We start from the raw sequence: 21,501 nt of genomic DNA on the forward strand, positions 1-21,501 counted from the left end.
TCCTGGCCAGCACTCGTGAGAGTACAAGTTTGGCACACTTAATGGGGAGGCCTTTCTTTACACTTTTAAAAAATGAGGTAAAATTCACGTAACAGAAAAGTAACCATTTAAAAATAGATAAACTGGGTTGTATGCAGTTGACAGCCTTCACCTTTGTCTAGTTCTAACACATTTCATCACCCCAAAGGGAGACCCTCTACCCATTTAGCCACCACTTTCATTCTGCCCTTCTCCCAGCCCCTAGCAACCACTAATTTGCTGTTTGAAACCTCTGCCCTTGAACCTACACATAGCACCTAAACCAGCCCAGCCTCAATTTATGGGGAAATAAAGGGAGAGAAGATTTCTCAGGGTGTTTGGACACAGCTCTAAATGTAATTTCCCTATGATGAAATGCACAGATACAAAGATTTATGCACCTGTCTATAACCCCAGATACTCTGCCTGTCTCTTCTGAGTCAGCTTCCCACGTCTCTAGAGGTATATAAATGGTAGAATAGAGTAGATATGCATTTGTGTCTGGCTTCTTTCAGCATAATATTTTTATATTCATCCATATTGCTGTGTGTAGCCATGGTTTGTTCCTGATTATTGCTGAGTAGTATTCCGTAGTATTACTGCAGTTTGTGTATCTGAATGTTTGGGCTGGTTTTTTAGTCCTGCATCTTGATGGAAAACCCTGGCCTGGGCTCTTGCTCTCCTGCACTCCCCCAATCACCACCCCACTATTGGGGAAGGAGGGAAGATTCATCATTCCAGCTGTGCATCCACCCCCAGAAGCAAAAGGCACCAAGACTTCTGTAAGGTCAAGAGCAGGAATTGGAGCTCAGGGACCTCAGTTGTAGACTGGGCTCGCCACTTGCCAGCTATGTGGCCTTGGCCAGATGACTGTGCTTCAGTTTTTTTCATCTGCAAAATGCGTTCAGGATAGCACCCACCTTATGAGATTGTTAGTAGGGTTACATGAGATGATGTAGGAAAAGGATGCAACACAATGCCCGACACAGAGAGGGCACTCAAGAAATAACATCTAGGAAATAAGAATGTTCGCGAGCAGAGCAGATTGTGAATAGCCGCCCACAGTCCAAGCCTGGGCTTTATTTGGGCATTTTAAGACGTTAAAACACAAACCTTTCATGCTGGTTTTCATGAAAAGTTTTGGAAGTTTACCTCCAAGGAATGCAGGTTTCTATAACCTCCTACATCTTCTGTCACTCTTTTGGAGATCTTAATTCCTATGGAGCAGGGAAGCAATCCCCCTCATCCACAGCCTGTGTCTCTGGCTAATAGCCAAAAAATCATAGCCGCTCCATAATCAGGCCAAGTAGATTAGGATTTTTAAAAAATACAAATTGGAAGCAGCCTTTGATGACATAATGAGACTGGATACACCTCCCTCCACATTTACTTATTCAACAAACCCTTGTTGAACCCCTACAGCATTCTGGTGGGAATTGGCAGAGTCCCCTGGAATGGCAGGACAACAAAGCAGACGTGAGCCTCAGTTTCCTTATGTGCAAGTCATCCCTGAGATGCAATAATTAACAGAGAGTACTTGGCACATGTGCTACAGGAAAATGTTCACAGAAACATGAAAGAGGGAAAGGGAATTAGAAGGAATTCCATCTTTGAGTAATGAGATGAGTGAATTTCACTTCCCTCTTTATATGCGTGAATTGCCATTTAAATATATATCTATGTGTAAAGGGTTTGTATTGCTTTTATAGTTAAAAAGATCAGTAAAGTTATTTTCCTTTCCAAAAGTTATGTGAGATAATGGAAGGGAAATTTCTGACACATGATTGAAGCTCAATAAAGCTTTCCACCAGGCACGGTGGCTCACACCTGTAATCTTAGCACTCTGGGAGGCCGAGGCATCTGGATTACCTGAGCTCAGGAGTTTGAGACCAGCCTGAGCAAGAGTTAGACCCTGCCTCTAAAAAATAGCTGGGTATTGTGACTGGTACTGGTAGTCCCAAGCTACTTCGGAGACTGAGGCAAGAGGATCATTTGAGCCCAAGAGTTTGAGGTTGCTGTGAGCTATGATGCCACAGCACTCTACCAAGGGCAGCAAAGTAAGACTCGGTCTCAAAAAACAAAAACAAAAACAAAAACAAAACTCATTGTTTCCTTCCCAGGGAAAAGCAGGTTGACATTGGTTATATCTGGGTAAAGGGATTGTGGGTGATCTTATTTCCTTTTTTCCCCTCCCAAGTTATCAATGATTTATAAGTCAGGAAAGAATAATTATAATAAAAATAAAGAACTAAGCAGTCATGACTTTATGTGGTGTTAAGTACAGACAACAAGTACCCTACGATTGTCAGCATAGGATGAGGCAATATGAATTCCTACCAGAAATCTAATTCCTGGGAGAACTTGACTGCTTGAGGATGTGTCTGAGGTACCAAATAGATACATAAAAGGCACCCAGTGTCTATGTTATCCTCAGCGCTAATTGCAAGGAACAAGGAGATGACATGGTTCTTTTAGAGCTTTTCAGCTGTGAAATTCCAGAATTGAAAATCCCTGGGACTCCTCTATTCCTTCAAACAGAAGTATGGAGGTAGGGTTGTCAAATTTAGCAAATGAAATACAGGACACCTAGTTAAACTTTATTTTCAGATAAACAATGAAAATGATTTATTTATTCTTTTTTTTGGGGGGGTTGGAGACCACTGTGGCGTCACAGCTCACAGCAACCTCAAACTCCTGGGCTCAAGCAATCCTCTTGCCTCAGCCTCCCAAGTAGCTGGGACTACAGGCGCCCGCCACAACACTGGTTATTTTTTTAGAGACAGGGTCTCACTCTTGCTCAGGCTGGTCTCGAACTCGTGAGCTCAAGCAATCCACCCACCTCAGCCTCCCAGAGTGCAACAATGTTTTAGTACAAGTATGTCCCATGCAATATTTGGAACATACTTATGTGGAAAAAAAAAATTGTTTATCTGAAATTAAAATGTAAGTGGTCATCCTTTATTTTATCTGGTAACCCTGGTCTGGGAAGCATACTCCCCATCTTATGGGATGGGAGTGCACTTTGCTGTTTGCCCTAGAACTTAAGCCAAAGTTAAATCTCAGAAATAAAAAGAGATTCATAGGCCTCACATATTTTTTTACCTGGTTGCAATTGTGCATCCAGCCTACTTCCTCCTGTATGGCAGTCGAGCTGCCCCATAGAACACTGCTTCTGTGGGGCCAGGCTCTGGGATGCCCTTTTTAGACAAAGAATCAGGTTTCAGAGAAAGAAAGTGACTAGCCTAGAACTACCAAGATTACCAGTGGCAGAGCCAGGACTGGGAGCCAATGTGTCTGTATTTGGTTTAGTGATTCTCAGCCTTGGCTATAAATTGTGCTCACCTGAGGAGCTTTGAAAATCCTGTTTCTCAGGCTGTCCCCAGACCAATTAAATCAGAACCTCAGTGCTGGGTGCTGTGACTCACACCATTAATCCCAGCACTTTGGGAGGCTGAGACAGGAGGCCAGGAATTCAAGACCACCCTAGACAACAAAGCAGGACCCTGTCTTTACAAAAATTATAAAAATTAACCAGGCATGGTGGTAAGAGCCTGTAGTCCCACCTACTCGGGAGGCTGCGTCAGGAGAATCACTTGAGCCCAGATGTTTGTGGTTGCAGTAAGCTGTGATAGTGCCGCTGCACTCCAGCCTGGAGGACAGAGGGAGACCCTGTCTCAAAAAAAAAAAAAAGTCAGAGCCTCAAAGGGTGGCTCCCAGGCATTCAGATTTCTTAGTGCTCCTCAGGTGACACCAGGGTACTAGCCAGGAGTGTGATCACAGCCCCCTTTGTTTGGGTGTGTATTCTCCCTTCTTTTCTCCCCTCCTTGCTTATAGACTCCTAGGTTCAGGACTCAGTATTGGGCCATACACGCCCCCTTTCTTGCTTGTTTGCCTTTTTCGCTTTGTCCTCAGTCTCCACTCCTCTTCATGCCTTCTCTTGTCCAAATAGGTGCCACTGTGATGTTTGTCAAAATCCCACGAGTATATCTCTTAAAGATGTGTAGTTTGTCTTATATATTTTATGCATATATGGATGGTATTATTAGCATAATACCTGTTTTTGTTTGTTTTTCCTTTTCCACTCACCCATTTTTAGGGTCTATGTCTGTTCTATGTCTCTCTGGTTCCTTGTTTTCTCATGGCCTCCCCCATTGTTACTGTCGATCCCCCCACCTACCCGCACACACTAGACTGTAGGGTGCATTGTCTCCCAGGGCTGCTCGGGACTCTCCCAGTACTGCTTGTTCAGTGGTCTGTAGGACACAGACTAGGGTGGGCTTTCTAGTCCCAAAGTGTCCATCCTGAGAGCCTCGGATTTCTCAAGATGCTCCTTGTGGTCAAAGTGCAGGAGCTGAACTTAGAAAAATTCCTTTCTGCTGAATTTAGCAGTTTCTGGACTTGGGAGAGGAAGGTTCTGCCCAGCTGTGCACGTCTTTCCTGCCGCTCCTCTCCTTGGCTCCAAGAGATATTACAGGTTGAGTATCCCTTATCCCAAGCATTTTGGATTTCAGTATTTTTTGGATTTTGGAATATTTGCACTATACTTACCATTTCAGTATCTCTTACCTGAAAATGTAAAATGCTCCAATGAGCATTTCCTTTGAGCATCATGTCCGTACTCAAATCTTTTGTTTCGGGTTTTGAAGCATTGCAGATTTTGGATTGGGGTATACTCACCATGTATCTCCTTCTCTATAGAAGCCCTTTCCAGGGGCTCCTGAGTTCAGGCCCCATGCCATTTGGAGGCAGCCCTATCCTTCTTCCCATGTAGCTCAGGAGTAGTCAGTGTCAGCCATAGTATTCTTCCTCTCTCTGTCCAGTGGTGGAAGGCTGGTCAGATTGAACAAGCAGTGCTGGCCCAAGGCTTTGGCATTGCAGACTATATTTTCAGAAATCTTTGGTTGCAAGGGACAGAAACCAGTTCAGTCTCACGTGAGGAAGAAGGAGATTTAACATTTCATGTGACTTCAAATTCTTGGGAACAGCTACCTTTACGTCTGGCTTCATGCAGGGGCCCAAAGATCAGCACCTGGAATAGTTGCCTGTCTTCGTTTCTTGCTCTACTTTTTTCTTTGTTGGCTTCATGCTCAGCTGGGCTATCCCTTTGCAGTGGAGGAAAAGCCATCAGGAACTCCCGTCCCTGTCCCACCAACCTAAATCCAACAGAATAGCTGCTTTCCCACAGGTCTGCCTAAAGTCTCAAAACTTAGCCTCATCTATCTGGCTTGGCTGTGATGCCCAGCTCTAGACCCATCTCCATGGCCAGGGGGATTGGATGAAGTAGCTGACAGATCAAGCCTCCCCAGTTCAGGGTAATCGGAAGAAGGTATGGGCAGTTCCTCCCAAAGAAAATCTGAGTGCTGGTACCAGAAGAAGGGGGGTGGATCCCAAGCAACTAGAAACAACAGCCCCGCATTGGAGCTTGGAAGGGAGTCATTACCCAGCCTGAAAGTGCTGAGACCCCATGTTATTTACAGTTACTGGGCATCCACTCTGCGGCAGGCACAATGCTGAGACCTCTACGAGTGTCATGTCTTTGTTCCTTAGGAGAATCCTGTGAGGTAGGAAATACTATCCTCCTCATCAGCAGGCTCAGCATAGATAGATAACTTGCCCAAGGTCACAGATGGCGGTTCCAGAATCAGTGTTTGCTCATGAGTGTTATGAACAAAGTGTTAGATGAAGATTTGAACTTACAGATCTAAATGCAGGGCTCAGAAGTCTAAGTTCACCACTCCAAGCTACAGGTGAGGAAACTGAGGCCCAGAACAGGACAGGGACTAGCCCAAGATCTCCCAGCTGATAATGGCCAGGATGGGGTGATAGAGCTTACACCCAGGGCCCAGGGGTGCCTCAGTATGTGGCTTATGCACCCACATCAGGCAGGGAGGAGCTGCTGCGGCCAGCTTCACGTAGTGCCCCAGCCGGGAGCAGCGCAGGGTAACAGGCTTTTGGAGTTAATGTTTTCTTTCCAAACAGGCCAGGCCAGCTCCCACCTCCCCACCCCAATAGTAAAGCATTTGCTAGGCAGGGTGGCTCAAAGGGTTGCCCTTTTCCAGCCTGGAGTGATATTTCTGCTCTGACTGCTCGCCTGTCCTACTAAGGGCTCCTGACAGCCTGTCCTGTGCCAGGCATGGTGCCAAGTCTGTGATTGCACCATTCTGCCCTGTTTAATTCCATAGACCAATAAGATAGGGTGAGGGTCCCTAGTTTGCAGGTGGGAAAACTAAGGTCACAGCCAGGACTGGCCAGAGTCTGTCTCCCTAGTCCAGCCTTCTTTGTTTGACAGAAGGACAGCATCCCGAAAAGCATGGGCTTGGTGGCCCACAGACCTGGGTCCCGCCAGGTCATGCCCAGACTGACAGTCCCTGACTTCTCTCCTGGATCCCCAAGGCCCTCCCTTTGTGCCCACCCACTTGGCCTGCCTCCTGTGCCCACAGATTAGAGCTGTGCCCCATCACCTCCCACCTCTTCCTTGTCCCCTTCCCATTCTCCACTGAATCATTCCCGGGAGCACAAAAGCACTCCCATGGTATCTTTTAGAAAAGCCTTTGACTGTCTCCCCCCTACCCCAGGCACAGTCCCGTCTCTCTGCCCTTCCTCAAGGCAGGTCTTTCCCAAGTGCTGTCCACCAGCCCTCTCCTTCCCCCACCCCCACCCCAGGCTGGGGCCCACCCAGCATTGACCTTTCAGCCTATTAGACCCTGAGAATCCCCCCACAAATCCATTCAGCCTCTGTCTTTAGCACAGGTGACCCCGGCCCACTGCTTGTGCTGCCACTCCTCATGGCTCCTGAGCCTGCCTAGCTCCCAGCCTCTCCCCTCCCACCCACGCCACTCCTCTGGGCCTAGTCTCCACATGTGAGAGCCCCAGGGTTCCAGCCTCAGCTCAATATCTCTTTCCTTTTAACTGTCTTAATCTGAGTAATACCGCATGCATATAGGAAAATATCTAAAACAACTGTAGAGTTCAACAAATTGGCATAAAGCAAGGCTGTTTCTCTTTACCCTTTTTACCCAAATGATCCATCACTGGGCTCTGAGTCCCACCTCTGAACTGTTGGCTCCGAAATCCATCTCCCCAGCCCTGACACCTCCCCTGAACTCCAGGCAGTCCCCACTCAACAAGCCTTGGCTGGCTTTAAGAGGCGCCCCACACTGACATGCTCAGACAGAACTTGCCCCTCCACCTCCTGCTCCCCAGAAGCCCCCATTGGCAATAAGTGCCACTACCCACTTGGTTGATCAGGCCAAAAACCCAGGAGTCATCCTTGAATCTTCTTTTCCTGGTCCAATATCCATTCTGTCAGTCTGTCCTGTCATTTCTGCCACCAGCACATGGCCCAAATCAGTCCTTCAGAAACAGGGAAGTGACGAATGGATAGGCCCTCTGTCTCCAGTTCTCTCTGCCTGCATTTTCATTTTCACTCTGGCTGAATTTGGAGCCAGTATTGCTAGTGTCAAGGGGCCTGGCTCTGGAGTCACAATCTGGGTTAGAAACCCAGGTACTGTCACCCCTAGGCTCTGTGAACTTCAGTAACTCCACCTCTCAGAGCCTCGGTGTTCTCTCACTGTGAAATGTGCCCGTTTTACAGAACCATTGAGAATAGTCATGAGGACCGAAGGGAATAATCAGTGTATGTGGTTGCATCTGGCAAGTGGTCAACATGCTTGTGTACACTTGAATTGGGTCCAAAGAGTGGGCTTGGAGCTAAGCCATAGGTAGGTGCTGGGTAGTCTCAGTACGCTCCCTTGGTGGCCTCTTGATGTTGGATTTCTGCCTACAGCTGACTGGTTTTCCATAGAAGAAATGCCCATTTGAGCAGTTGATTCTGGAGTGTACAACCAAGGCCAGCACCATGCCATCCTGGACCTGTCAGGCCCCCTCCCCAATGGGGAATGAGCTCCTTGCATGGAGATTAATGTGAGATGTAGCATTTTCTGAGGGGCTGCCACAGGTATCACGCTCACTGTAACCCAGTCTTGCAAACACACTGAGCCTCCAGCGCCTCTGTGCCTGGAATGCTCACACACTACTCTCACCTGGCCACTATGCCCCTGGCCTTCAGACCTCCCTTTAACTACTATCAGAAAGATCTTTTTTGGCTCCCTCTTAGGCCCTACTCTTAAAAAGTCCCCTTTTACATACTCTCAAAGAATCTCAGCTCTGTTGATCCCCACTGTGACCTGAGGTAATTCACCTCTCAGAGCACCCCACTTATCTGTGCATGGTGGCTTCTGGGGGCACTCATCAGCGTTCTGTAAGATGGTCTCGTTTTATAGAGTCTGTCCCTCCCACTGGAATGGGCACTCTGTGAACACAGGATCCAGGCCTGTGTGTCCCCTTCTGTTTGCCCAGTGCCCAGCAGCACTTGGCACATGGTGAGTGCTCTATACATTTTGTTGAATGCTGAAGGAATGATTATAATTAATGTTCACTTTATTGAGCACTTAGAGCCACGCTCTGTTATATTCCTTATAAAAGTAATTTAATCTCCATAACAGGGTGGTGGGGCAAAGGGATTTACCACTAACATTCTATGTACTCAAAGCTGAGGCTCCAAAGGTCACAAAGCCAGGAAGAGCCAAAACCAGAACTTGAACCCAAGTTGGCCCACTCCACAGGCCATGCTCTTAATGAGGATGCTGCCCTAAAGGACAGGTTCCTGTGTGGAGCCACTAGGGCCAAGGAGGAGAACACTGGGGTTGGGAGCAGAGCTAGCAGGGGCCCAGGACAAACTGAAGCCAGTGCCTTTAAACTTGGCCTGGCAGGGAAACTGTGGGTAGGACAAGGAGCCCTAGGAAAAGCACATTTATACCAAGAGACTCTCAGAAATATCCACTTGTTTAAAATCCTTTTTTAAAAAAGTGCCTGTTTTATTCTTTGTACGTATTTTTTTTCCTGATTACAAAATCAGTAAATTAGGGGGAAATGAGGAAACCAGAAAACAGTACAGCAGCAAATTTCTTCACTGTTTATAACCACTCCAATTTTTTGATGTATCTCCTTATTTTTTCCCTATGCAACTCAAGCACACATTTCCAACAAAATAGAATCAAACCATTTGCTCAGCTTTGTATCCTCTTTTGTTCACTTAATGTTATATCAAGGGCACTTCCTATATTGTTAAACATTAATTAAAAACTTGACTTTTTAAAAAAATTTTGATTTTTTTGAAAACTAGGAGTGTACATGGTTACTATAGAAAACCTGGGTTACTATAGGAAAATTTTCTTTAGAAAAATCTAAAGTCCTTCATAGTCTCACTGCTGAGAGATAATTACCATTAACATTTTCTTACTTTTCTCTCCAGCACCTGATTTCCTATGCACATAAATAAGATGATAGAGACAGACACATTGAAAATGCACTTCTTTCCTCAGGCTATGGGGAGGCAAAGTACACACATTTAGATGCCCAAAGAGCCCAAGCAAGTAGCTGAGTGGGGTGAAGAGGATGACCTTGGGGCCTCAGGGAAAGTAAGATCTACCAACCTCAATAAAAGGGCAAGCTATAGCCCATTGTTGTCATATTAGAATTCAGGCCCTATTAGCAGACCTGATTTTCCCAAGAGAAGCTATAGATGCAGTTTAAGTGAAAGGTGTGTTGGAGGTTACATATAAGACTCTCACAGGGCCTAGGGCATATGGTTTGAAAAAGCACATTCATGGGCGGCGCCTGTGGCTCAGTGAGTAGGGCACCGGCCCCATATACCGAGGGTGGCGGGTTCAAACCCAGCCCCGGCCAAACTGCAACAAAAAAATAGCCGGGCGTTGTGGCGGGCGCCTGTAGTCCCAGCTGCTCGGGAGGCTGAGGCAGGAGAATCGCGTAAGCCCAAGAGTTAGAGGTTGCTGTGAGCCGTGTGAGGCCACGGCACTCTACCCAAGGGCAGTACAGTGAGACTCTGTCTCTACAAAAAAAAAAAAAAGAAAGAAAAAGCACATTCATTATTATTTCACTTTATATTTGGAAAACTAAAAAGAGAGAAATTTTTTGTGATACAAACTACAGAATGGTAATAGTTAAAATCTTGGCTAGAGAGCAGTCTGTTTAAAAACGTTTGAGAAGCATGCTCTTATTAAGGGTTGACAAGAACATCTTTATCAGTAAAAAAATCTTCAAAATATTTTAATGGCTTTTTCTTTCTCTGATTTGTCTTTCAGTCTAGCAGTCTCTTCTAGAGACCATATTCATTCATTTATTCATCCAATAAACTCTTGATAATGAAGGCTATTTGTCAAGCAGTCTGCTAAGCCCTGAGACACGGTGGTGGACAACCTTGCCTTCCGGGGACTCATATTGTAGCCAGGAGACAGGAAAATAAATAAGTTATCTACCAAAGTATGAAGATCTTTATTACCTGGATGATAAACATTATTTTTGCTTTGTTATACAACCATAACATAGTATCAAGAACATTTTTTCACAGCACTAGAGATTACTCAAAAAATATTTTCATAACTAACTTGTTAAGGACTTTCCCTTCATTTCCTGTTTTATAGAACGAGTGGATCTCTCGCAAAGACCTTACTATTTAAATGTTTAGGGACATCCCCAGGGCCAGGCCCCGTGCTCTGTGCTGGGCACACAGCAGTGAGGACAGGCCCAGGTCCTCCTTTCTTTCAGGGAGGTGCTGAAGGGCCCAGACTCTGAAACCAGACAGTCTGGGTTCAGGCCCACGGGTTTTGCCGCTTAGTACCAATGTGCTCTTGGTGATGTTCCCACCCTCCGTGCCTCAGCTCCTCCTTAGCTCAGTGGCTGGGAGTAATAGCACATAACGCAGAGTGTGGTTGTGAGGATCAAACGAGATAACGTGAAAGAAGCTTATTAGTTACCTGTCGCATAATAAGGCCACAAATGCAGGTTTGCTCTTCTTTTACTGAAACTTGTGTTCCATTAGGGGCGAGTGACAATAAAGGATGTTCAAATGCCCTTTGAATGTTCAGAAGTATGTAAGGCAGAAAAGGAGGGCAGAGAGGAGGAGAAAAGCAGGGGGAGTGAGACAGAAAAGGAAGAAGGAAAAAGGGTAATCCAGGAGGGAGAAAATAAAGAGGAAGGGCGAGAAGGGGGGAAGAAAAGAGGCAAGGTGGAGAGAAAAGGAAGGAGGGGGTGAAAGAGGTGGCGGCAAGGGAAAAGGAGGGCTGGAAAGAGAGCGCGAAAAGAAAGGCGGAAGGGCCTTCTCTGCCCATCCCCAAAGTTAAGAGCGTGTTAAGTGGGCCGTGGATTGCGCTTAATCCAATTCTGTGCACCAGTGGCTCCTTAAACAAGGCCGCAAACGAACAAAGGAAGGGTCGGGGCGACGTGGAGGCGGGGGCTCCTGCGGCCCCGGCCCCGCACTCACGCTGCCCGCTGTCCCACCAGAGAGCGCCTTCGCCGACACGCTGACGTCCACGCGCCTCAGCCAGGCCCGTTTCAGCGCCTGCCCGCCGCCCAGCAGCCACGACGCCGCCAACTTCGACAACAACGAGCTGGAGAACAACCAGGTGGTGGCCAAGCTGGGCCACCTGGCGCTGGGCCGCGCTCCGGGCCCGCTGCCCGCTGACGTCGCGGCTGCCGCCATCCCGTGCGGGCCCCGCGACCGCCCGCGGCCCGCGTCGTCGCCGGCGCTGCTGGAGGCCGACCTGCGCTTCCACGCGACGCGCGGGCCCGACGTGAGCCTCTCGGCTGACCGCAAGGTGGCCTGCGCGCCGCGGCCCGACGGCGGCCGCACGCTCGTCTTCTCCGAGCGCCCGCTGCGGCCCGGCGAGAGCCTCTTCGTGGAGGTGGGTCGTCCAGGGCTGGCGGCGCCCGGGGCGCTGGCCTTCGGCATCACGTCCTGCGACCCCAGCGGGCTGCGGCCCAACGAGCTGCCCGCTGACCCCGACGCGCTGCTCGACCGCAAGGAGTACTGGGTGGTGGCGCGCGCAGGGCCCGTGCCGGCCGGCGGCGACGCGCTCAGCTTCACGCTGCGGCCCGGCGGCGACGTGCTCCTGGGCGTCAACGGGCGCCCGCGCGGCCGCCTGCTGTGCGTCGACACCACGCAGGCGCTCTGGGCCTTCTTTGCAGTGCGCGGCGGCGCCGCGGGCCAGCTGCGCCTCCTCGGTGAGTGCCCCGCACGTGTCCACACCCACCCGCCACTACCGCCCGCACCCATCCCCCGCCCACCCGCCGGCTCCCGCCTCCTGACGGCTGCCACCCCCTGGGCCAAGCCTGCCATCCCCCAGCGATGGGCGTCCATCCCCATCACCCTGTCCGAGATTGTCCGCTGCCCCCAGAGTTTCCGGAGAACGTGCATTGGATAAGACTGTGCAGGCCATGCTGCCCTTGTTGCCCCCTTTTGTAAAGGACCGCATTCTGTAAACCACCAACCTAGCTAGGTAACTGGCTGGTCCAAGGGCTTGGCCGGCTGCATGCAGTTGGTTGATGGTTAGTGCGACTTTCATTTGATACTGTAGTTCCGTTATGATTTATAACATTGGTGTTTTAAATAACGCGTGTAATGTATATTAAGTGTGGAAAGGAGAAATTCATTCAACTGCGTACTTGTAAGAGAGGAAATGAGAATAGCACCCTCCACAGAAAGTGGAATGGAGACTTGAACCACCCTATTCTGAGATGATTCTTGCCTCCATAGCCATGCCACAAATAGGTAGGGAGTGCCCACCAGCTGTGGCCAAGGCTCTCAGCTCTAGGATGGGGCCACAGAGGACAGGATACAGACACCCAAATGGAGAGCTGCATGGGGTGGCATTTGCCACAGAAACGAGCCTCTCTCCCTTGCTTGGTGCATTGAGAGTGGTGGTCCTGGAAGGCTTCCCAGGTAGTACAGATCAAATTTCATGGTTCAAGAAGTAAAGTACAAATAATAACGACCAGTCCGTATTTCATATGTTATCTCATTCAATTTTATCTTCCTGATAACCCTGTGAACTCAGTATTCGTATCCCCATCTACAGATAATAGTACTGAAGCACAGAGAGATTAAATGGCTGTCCCAGAGTCACATAGCTGATCAGCTATAAAGATGTTAAGCAAATCACAGACTCTCCTGAGCCTCCACTTCCTTCTGTGTAGAAATAGTAATACTTGCACCAGGGGGGTTGTCATGAGGAAGAAATGATATGGCACATATGATGCCTTCAGCAGGGCCTGACATAGCCCTCGTGGTTATAGTATCAGAAACTCTTGCTGTCCAAATGAAGGCAGAGGAGGGCAGGGTGCCCTGAGGGTTTTGAGGCACTATCAGACATAACATCCTTTCAGCCTGAGATGAGTTGCCCATTGTCCATTGGTCTTCTAGTAGGGCAAGGAAAGCTTCTCCATTCTAAGAAATAACCTGTTATTATCTATTATCTGAACCAACAGTAAGTTGAGGAAGAAAACTCACCCGTGCTGAACACAAATAGTCGGTTGTAAGTGACAAAAGTCCAAAGTGTCCTAGGCAACAAAAGGAAAGTTATGGGTACACATAAATCAAAAGTCTGAGAGTATGTTGGGTGGATTCAGGAACAGCTGGATCTAAGTGTTGAAAGGATGTCATCAGCATCCCATCTCTCTGTTCATCTCAAAGTTCTTGCCTTTATGATGGCTTGACCCAGGCAGGCGCTTGTCAGAGGATGGCCCTTCTACCTCCAAGCTTTCCTGCCAGTGGAGAAAGCCCCTTCTTTCCTGATAATTCTAGTGGAAGTTGCAGAATTGGGCCTCAGTGGTCTTGCTTGGCTTACATTGCCTTCCCTGAGCCACTGTGGAGACCAAGTAATGGAAGTTCTTACTGGCCTGGCCTGTGGGGGGGATGCGGTAGTACTCAGGGAACACCCCTGTGCTGTTCCTAAAAGAAACAGGAGTGGAGGCTGGGTGGGCAGAGAACAAATGTCCCCCACACTTGCATGCATTCATCAGTCCTTAGCAGAAGGGAGGTGGCACTGGTCCTCATTAGACAAACAGGGAAGCTAAGGTGAGAAGGAGTGAAAACCAGGCACTGGCAGGGCAGGTCCAACCTTCCACTGCTCTGATGGAGTCTCTCTGGGTCTCAGGTACCCTGCAGTCCAGTCCCACGACCACGACTCCATCAGGGTCCCTCAGTGGCTCCCAAGATGACAGTGATTCAGACATGACCTTCAGTGTCAATCAGTCCTCCTCCGCATCTGAGTCATCCCTGGGTAAGAAAATATAACCTTGGTAAGAGCAGGGGCTGGCGACCGGCCTGGCCCCTTGCGCTGTGCCTTCCCAGGGCCGAGCAGGGTAGCTGCCTTCCCCCTGGCATCCTCGCCTTCCCTCAGCAGTATGTTCACCCAGGGGAGGAGAAATGTCTACACGGGGCATGTCAAGGGGTGATGACGGAGGCGTTTTATCTTAGTGGCGGGGAGGGGGAGGCAGTAAAAGGGTGGAGAAAGGTGTAAAACCTGGAAGGTAACCCAAAATTGCTATTTTCCAAAATTGTTCCCCCACCAGTTCCATCAAGAAGCTCTTCATCCTTGGGGCTGCCCCAGCAGAGCCCACCTGGGAGACAGATTATTAACACGTGTCCTGCTCTCTCTTTCGTCAGTGACAGCCCCCAGCTCCCCACTGAGCCCCCCAGTGTCTCCTGTGTTCTCCCCACCGGAGCCAGCAGGCAGCAAGAATGGCGAGTGCACAGTGTGCTTCGATGGCGAGGTGGACACAGTCATCTACACGTGTGGACACATGTGCTTGTGCCACAGCTGTGGCCTGCGGCTCAAGCGGCAAGCTCGGGCCTGCTGCCCCATCTGTCGGCGGCCCATCAAGGACGTCATTAAGATCTACAGGCCATAGCCGGGCCTGCCCACAGGCCTTGGCCAGAGCAGGGTCACCTTTCTGAAACTTCCCTGGGCCAGGCAACCACCATGGCCTCCAGGGAGTTCAGGGGCAGCAGCCATCTCTCCAGTGGTGGGTAACACGTGGCAGTCATGGAGAATGGGCCCCGGGGGATTGAGCCCAGCAAGGGGTGCTTCTGGCTCAAAAGTGCTTTGCCCCCAAAAGGTCATCCTAAGAGCAAGCTCAGGAACTGCCTGGCAGATCACCCGTCCCCTTGGTGACCTTTTAGCTGGGAAACAGCGTCTTCTGTCTGTGCAATGCTTCTTTCTGGGTTTCGGTTGAGGGTGTGTGAGAGAAGGGGAGGGCAGGGAGGGAGCCAGAGACCAGAGAAAGAATGTGAGAGGAACGAGAGAGGGAGAGCACGCAGGGATTTTACCAGGTATCCGGCTCTGGGAAGTTACTGAACACTGCGGAATGTGCAATCCGGAGCCCAGGTGTTAGCGTGACTAGAAATTGTTCCCTTTCCGGGATTGTGACAGAAGCTCGTTTTGAATGTACAAAGCCTGAACCTAAACAGAACTCCCTTGGGTGGTATAGAAAAGACACACTCAGATTTTCTAAGGGGAGGTAAAAATAACTCATTGTTTACAGCTCCAAAGCAGCAACTCCTTGAGGGGAAGGTAGGCGGAGAACATAAGAGAACAATTCTCTTTCTTTCATTTCTTACGCAGTCTTGGGGGTGCTGCAGCTGAGCACTGCAGGCTGTGTCATCTTTTCACCCCTTCCCCCCAGATAGCCTAATAATAAGCACATCGCACCTTGACTCGTCTCTGGAGGCTTTTTGATCCCCGCCCCCTTCTCTAAGAAGAGGAGCTGGATATTCTGTTTCCTGGAGGAGGGATGGAATCCTAGAGGCAGTTGATTCACCTGGACTTGGAAATGCCCCTCCATGGTACAGACAGCTGTCCATGTTTCCTACTATCACCCCTGGGCCTGGCACTAGCCATGTATGTGGGCACTTCTAGGGTGACCTGCTGGCAGGAGTGGGAGGAACCAGGACTTTGTGACTGGTCCTTGTTGTGACTCTCAGTCCATCTTCCTCTGCTAGTTACTACATGTTAATTGATAAGTGTGTTAACTGATAATTGAGACAGTAACTGAAAATGCTGGTATTGTGATTCTCCCCTTTCCAGGCCTATTTGCTGGTATTTCTCAGGACCCTGGTCCTACCCTACCCCCTCAACCCTGCCCGTCTCTACAGACTCTCAGACCACACCTGGGATAACAGGTGGTCCAGGCCTGCTCCTCTCTTTTTGTCACCAGTTCCGGGCTCCACCCCTGCCCTGTTCTGTGTTGTACCTGTAGGAAAGTCCCTCAGCCTGTCTGTTTTTCGGTTCCCATTTGGAAGTTTAGAACCTGAGCACTCCAAGATCTCTTAGGAGGACCAGCACAACATTCTAAAAAGCCTGAGACACCTTGCAAAGAGAAAGCATTTTTGTTACAATTCCTAACCTGCTCATCTGAGGAAGAGAGGAAAACATTCAGAGAATTTATGCAGTCGTTTACCAAACACTTCCTGGGTTTCTGAGTGACCAAACCCTTATCAAATCAGGTCCCATAGACCAGTCAGTGCCTGGGGGTCTTGGGCCACTCCTCCAGCTGAGAATGGTCGTAGTTTTCTGCCCTGGCCCTCACTTCAGACCCCCCTCCCTCTTGCCCTGGCAAGAATCCCTGATTGGTTACTTTTCCCTAGTGAATTTGGGAAATGTGCCCACATTTTAATTTTGTGGCATAATCTTTCCCCCATGTGCTGGGCATTGGTGGGGCCATGCACAGGCCCTGTGTGGGAGGACTTGTCACCCAGCCCTTGGTTTTTCAGGTGGCTGTCCCCCTGACTGGACTGAGATGCAGTCACAGCTCTGGTGGTGTCAGTAGCCAGGGGGAGTTACCTCCTCTCTCTGGCCACTTGATCTTCCTGGCTTCTTCCTTGAGCTGTAGCCAGGGTTATGTACAGCCACCACCAGGAAACCAGTGACTGAGGGTCTGGACCCAAGGGTAGACCAGGCACGCTCCTAGAGACCTGTTACCCAGGAAGAAAGGAGCTAGTGGCCTGCTTAACCTGCTCCACAGCTGCTATTTAGCCACCCTGTTTGCAAGAGGAGTTAAGGGGGTGTTTATCTTCTAAAAACCAGACATTTCCTGATGCTCTAAATTGATTTATTCAGTGTTACAGAGGAGATGCTCACATCCCTATCTATGGTCTGTCCTGAGAAGGGGATAAGAGAAAAGAGGAAAAGGAGCCACTGTTTTATATTTTGCACCTGCTATGTGCCTTGGCACTGGGTGACAGAGGTGCCTTCATGTGTTAATCCTGTGAAGCTGGTCTTTTTGCCATAATGAGTCATATCTAAGATACTGCAACTCATAAAATGGACCATTTTATGTACCACTGGGGGGAAAAGGCTGCCAATCTTAATTGTAAGAAGCCACAACTATACAGTTCATTCTGGTCAGAGATAAAGTGTGAAAAAACTGTGCTACTTAGAATTGATGAAAAATGGTACCATCTCCATATGGCAGATAAGGGACCTGGGGTCCTATCAGTGAAGTGACTCAACACACAACAGCAAGTGGGAGAGCTGGGATTCAGGAGTATCTGGTGCCAACTCTCATGCCATCTACTGCCTGGCCCTGAGTCCCAGAAAGCTTAGACTGAGTTTTCCTCCTTGAGACTCATCTGGAGAAGCCTGGGTGCCTGTACCTGAGTGGAGGGTTCCACCCTCAGGCTGCACCACCTCCACTGCCCACACCCTGGAAGGACAAGTGTCCTTTCCTTTCAGGCTCGCTTTCTGCCCCCCTCCTGCTGGCAGAGCCAAGCTATGTGAGATCTTGACTTTAAGCCAAGCTGGGGGCCTTCATTGACATAGGGGAGCCTGTGTGGGACAATTTTGGGAGGGGCCCAGGGCCTTGCCCTACCACCTTCCTGGTCCTTATGCCCACTGACCCTTTAAGCAGAGCCCCTGGCCAGCTGAGCATCCCTTCATGTACCCAGCCCTCCTATTTTCCAGACTCACTGCCCATCATGTGCCCTTCTGGGTCACAGCAGCCAGGCCTCCAGGGCTAGGACAGGATAGACCAGGGGACACCTCATTTTGGTCTTGTGCCTCTTCTTTAGGAGCGTCTTGGAAAACTGAGTGGTTTCTAAGTCAAAGCAAGTTCCTTTTTCTAGTGTGTCCTCAGAACAGGGTGTCTCCCAGGATCCAGCCACGCCCTCACGGCAGCAGCAGCACTTCTCAGTCTGGCTGCGCCCACTGCTATGCTCTGGACTCAGGTTGAGAAGTGAGACTAAAGATAAAGGCTGCCTGGGCTCATGGCCGGAGGAGGATAGATTGGTAAACTTTATCGGATCCCTCTGGTGTCAAGTCTGGGCTAACACGTAGGTACTTAGCCAAGGTTTGCTGAATAATCCAGAAGTCAGATTATGAATGTTCAGGAGGTTGGTAAAACAGCACCACGTATGCACACAAAGTCATTCAACAAATGCTTGCAGAGTGCCTGCTAGGTGTGGGGTGTTGGGAAGATGGAGCAGAGGAAACTGTGCCCAGCCCTGATGCAGCAGGTGGTGGCATTAAGAGGGTAATTCGCCTTTGGGGCAGAATCCACTGGACCTTATTTGCTATTCTATTGCCTTTGGTCCATCTAGGTGAGAGCCTAGCAGCTGCTTTCCCAGCCCGAAGCCTCCTGCATGCTTTGAAAAGCACTGCATTAGACATGGGGGACACCTTGCAGTCAGGGAGCTGCTACCAAAACAGCCTTAGGCAGAGGCCCCACAGGCTGATCACCCTCAGGTGCTGCCAGGGGGCTGTGGGGAGATGGCTACCTACCACTTTCTGTTCCTGGAAATCAGTCCCCAAGTCCCCTCACCCACAAGTGAGGTAGTCCCAGTTGAGACTGGGGTGGCGTGAAGTCTTGGCAAATGAGAGGCAATAACCTCCCACCGCTGGATCCTGTCCCTGTCCCAGGTCTGACAAAGGAACACCGGCTCAGGAACACATGGCCTCCTGGCATTTCTTGGTATTTGTCTCACTGTCTTTATCCAGGTCCCTAATGAAACCACTTGTACAACAATCTGTCTGTGCCTTATGAAAGTGTGCACTTTTTATCCTTTTTAAAAGCAACCTTTAAAAGTGGGCAGGGGACTAGCATACATGGTAGGGTTCTAGGAATCTGATAATCACTGAAATCCTCTTGGCATTATATTTTTGATGTTGGAGTGATAAAGTGTACATCCCTCACCCCAAACCCCACTATCTGTGTACAGACCTTTTTAAACATGCCTCCTCTTATTATTATTTTTCTGATTCAATACTGTGACTTCTCCAGTACAGTCTAATCTTTGGGGATCTATAATAAAGGTTTTAAAACTAGGGGGAGTGGGCTGGGAAGGGTTTGCACTGGTCCTGTGTGTTGTGCTTTTGTTGTGTTGTGTGTTCTGATTATGTCTGTTTTTATCTGTTTTATATTAATGTAATTTTCCTGTTTAAAAAAAATACAACTTTGGCTTGTTAAAAAATAAGTCTCTTCAGAACTCAGTTTTTTAAATCACACTTGCATACATCACCGTTGGGGATGGAGGTGAGAGGTCCAAATTGTTGCCAGCCTTAAGGAAATAAATTGCAAGATGTCTATAGGCCTCTGACGATGTTTGACACTGTTGCCAAGTAACTCACTTCTGCAAAAAGATCCCAAGGAAATAACTATAATCAAGGAGAAGCTCTATGTGTAAAGATGCTCATTGCAGCTTTATTTATAAATGTCCAACAACCAGGGAGTACTTGTCAAAACTCCTGGTCACAAGTGACAGAAATCCAACTCAGGTTTAAGTTCAGGTAACTGAAAAGTCTAGTAGCAGAGCTCAGCTGCAGGTGTGAGGTGTCAGAAATGCTGTGTCAGGGCAGGTCTCTTCTCTCTGCTCTGCCTTCCTTTTGTTTTGGCCCCATTCCCTGGAAAGTTCTGAAGACTGGACCTGCAGCTCCAGCCTGCATCCTGTCTTTTTGCAATCTCCACATGCGCCAACTTGGATCATGCATCTCTTCCTGAATCAATCACTGGAGACAGTGATACAGGGCTCTGATTGGTCAGATCCAGGACGAGAGCTCACCTGCACCCTGCACCTTTCCCCTTCTAAACTCAAAGTGAGAAATTGCAGTTCTCAGGAAAAGCTGGAGCAATGAAGAACGCATACTGTGCAGACGAAAACAACAGACCTCACAGCAGGGACAGGTTAGCGTGATACAAACACACACTGGTCACCAGCACGGGGCTTGAAGCAGGACCTCACCAAAACTTTGGGCGAGGGCACTTAATGCCTTTGTGCCTCAGTTTCCTCATCTGCAGAGGAAGACCTGATTTAGACCGGTGTGAACGCTATGGAGCTCATTCTGGGGATGTGTTAGACCCAGCGTCTAGCACTCAACAAGCAATGACTGTTAGAAGAGTTTATAACACAGGAGCAGATTTATGTTAAAATATAGAGAGGAGGGCGGTGCCTGTGGCTCAAAGGAGTAGGGCGCTGGCCCCATACGCCAGAGGTGGCGGGTTCAAACACAGCCCCAGCCAAAAACTGCAAAAAAAAAAAAAAAGAGGAAATCAAGGTATAAAATTGCACATACTCTGATCTCTTGGATGTAAAACATCAACCCACAACCCAAAAACCTGACCATGCATTGGAAAGGCAAGTAAAAAAGAAGCAAAATGTCCATAGACGGCTGTGTCTGAGTGACAGCATTACTGGTGACTTTTTTCCCTGTGTTTTCCATATTTTCCATAATGAGCAAATATGACTTTTAATTTAAACCTGTTATTTGGAAAAAATAATATCTCTAGTCTGCAAAAAGCAGGGAGAACAGCTGGCCCTTGCTGGAATTTGTTAGGAATTCCCAGGCTGATTGTCTGTGAGTTTATGAGCCAAATTTAGTCATGGTGGAGATAAGGGACTGTAAGTCTCTAGCGGAAGCCAGACAGGCTGACCAGTTTGGCTGTGCTTCCTCCAGGCCACGCCAGGCTTTACAGCCCAGCTCATAGGGGCAGACGCTTGCAGTGGTATCAGGAGGGGTCTGGGAGGTCCAGCGTGAAGGAGCTGCCCCAGGCCTTTTCTTCCCAGTTTGTTAGGACAGCCCAGCTTGTTAGGATGACCCTGAGTTTTAGGAGCAATAAACCAGCATTATCATTAAGAGAAATGAATCAGCATTTATCAAGCAGCAGAAACCATGATTTTCACACATTCCTGCAATGAATCTTTATAACAATGTTCTCCTCATTGTAGAAGCAAGTGAACCAAGGTCCTTCTGAGGTAAAAGTAGGATTAGACCCCTGAGGGCAGGGGCTACTGCAGAGACAAGCAAAATCTTTTAGAGGCACAGTTTGCACCTCTTCCCCAAGGTCTTTGTTAGGGATAGTCTACCCAGAACCCAGGCCCCTTTCTCTTCTTGTAAGAGTCTGATGCCACCTGCTACTGCTGGGCCATGCAACATTTTCATAGATGCTATCTGATAGTCAAATCTTTTTAAATAAAGAAATGCCATATTAATCCAGGCTCTTTAGGTTGTAAGGGACTGAAATCACACTCAAGAAAAATTCAACTTAAGAATAAAAAGTGGAGGCACAGAATTGACTGACTCACACACTGAAAAAGTCAAATTAGCTTCAGGAATGGCTGGATCCAGGTGTTCA

At 48.7% G+C, this 21,501-nt stretch overlaps 1 protein-coding gene across 1 annotated transcript in view; it reads left to right on the forward strand.

The window, feature by feature from the left end:
• Positions 1-19,340, forward strand: part of NEURL1B (neuralized E3 ubiquitin protein ligase 1B) — a 39,856-nt gene extending 20,516 nt beyond the window's left edge. The window contains exons 3-5 of the mRNA XM_053567134.1: positions 11,380-12,099; positions 14,031-14,156; positions 14,543-19,340. Of these exons, the coding sequence (XP_053423109.1) occupies positions 11,380-12,099; positions 14,031-14,156; positions 14,543-14,787 (1,091 nt within the window). The 3' untranslated portion in view covers positions 14,788-19,340. The remainder of the gene's footprint in view (positions 1-11,379; positions 12,100-14,030; positions 14,157-14,542) is intronic.
• Positions 19,341-21,501: the final 2,161 nt, after the last annotated feature.

Source organism: Nycticebus coucang, chromosome 17, assembly GCF_027406575.1.
Source record: "Nycticebus coucang isolate mNycCou1 chromosome 17, mNycCou1.pri, whole genome shotgun sequence".
In the NCBI taxonomy this organism is placed as follows: domain Eukaryota; kingdom Metazoa; phylum Chordata; class Mammalia; order Primates; family Lorisidae; genus Nycticebus; species Nycticebus coucang.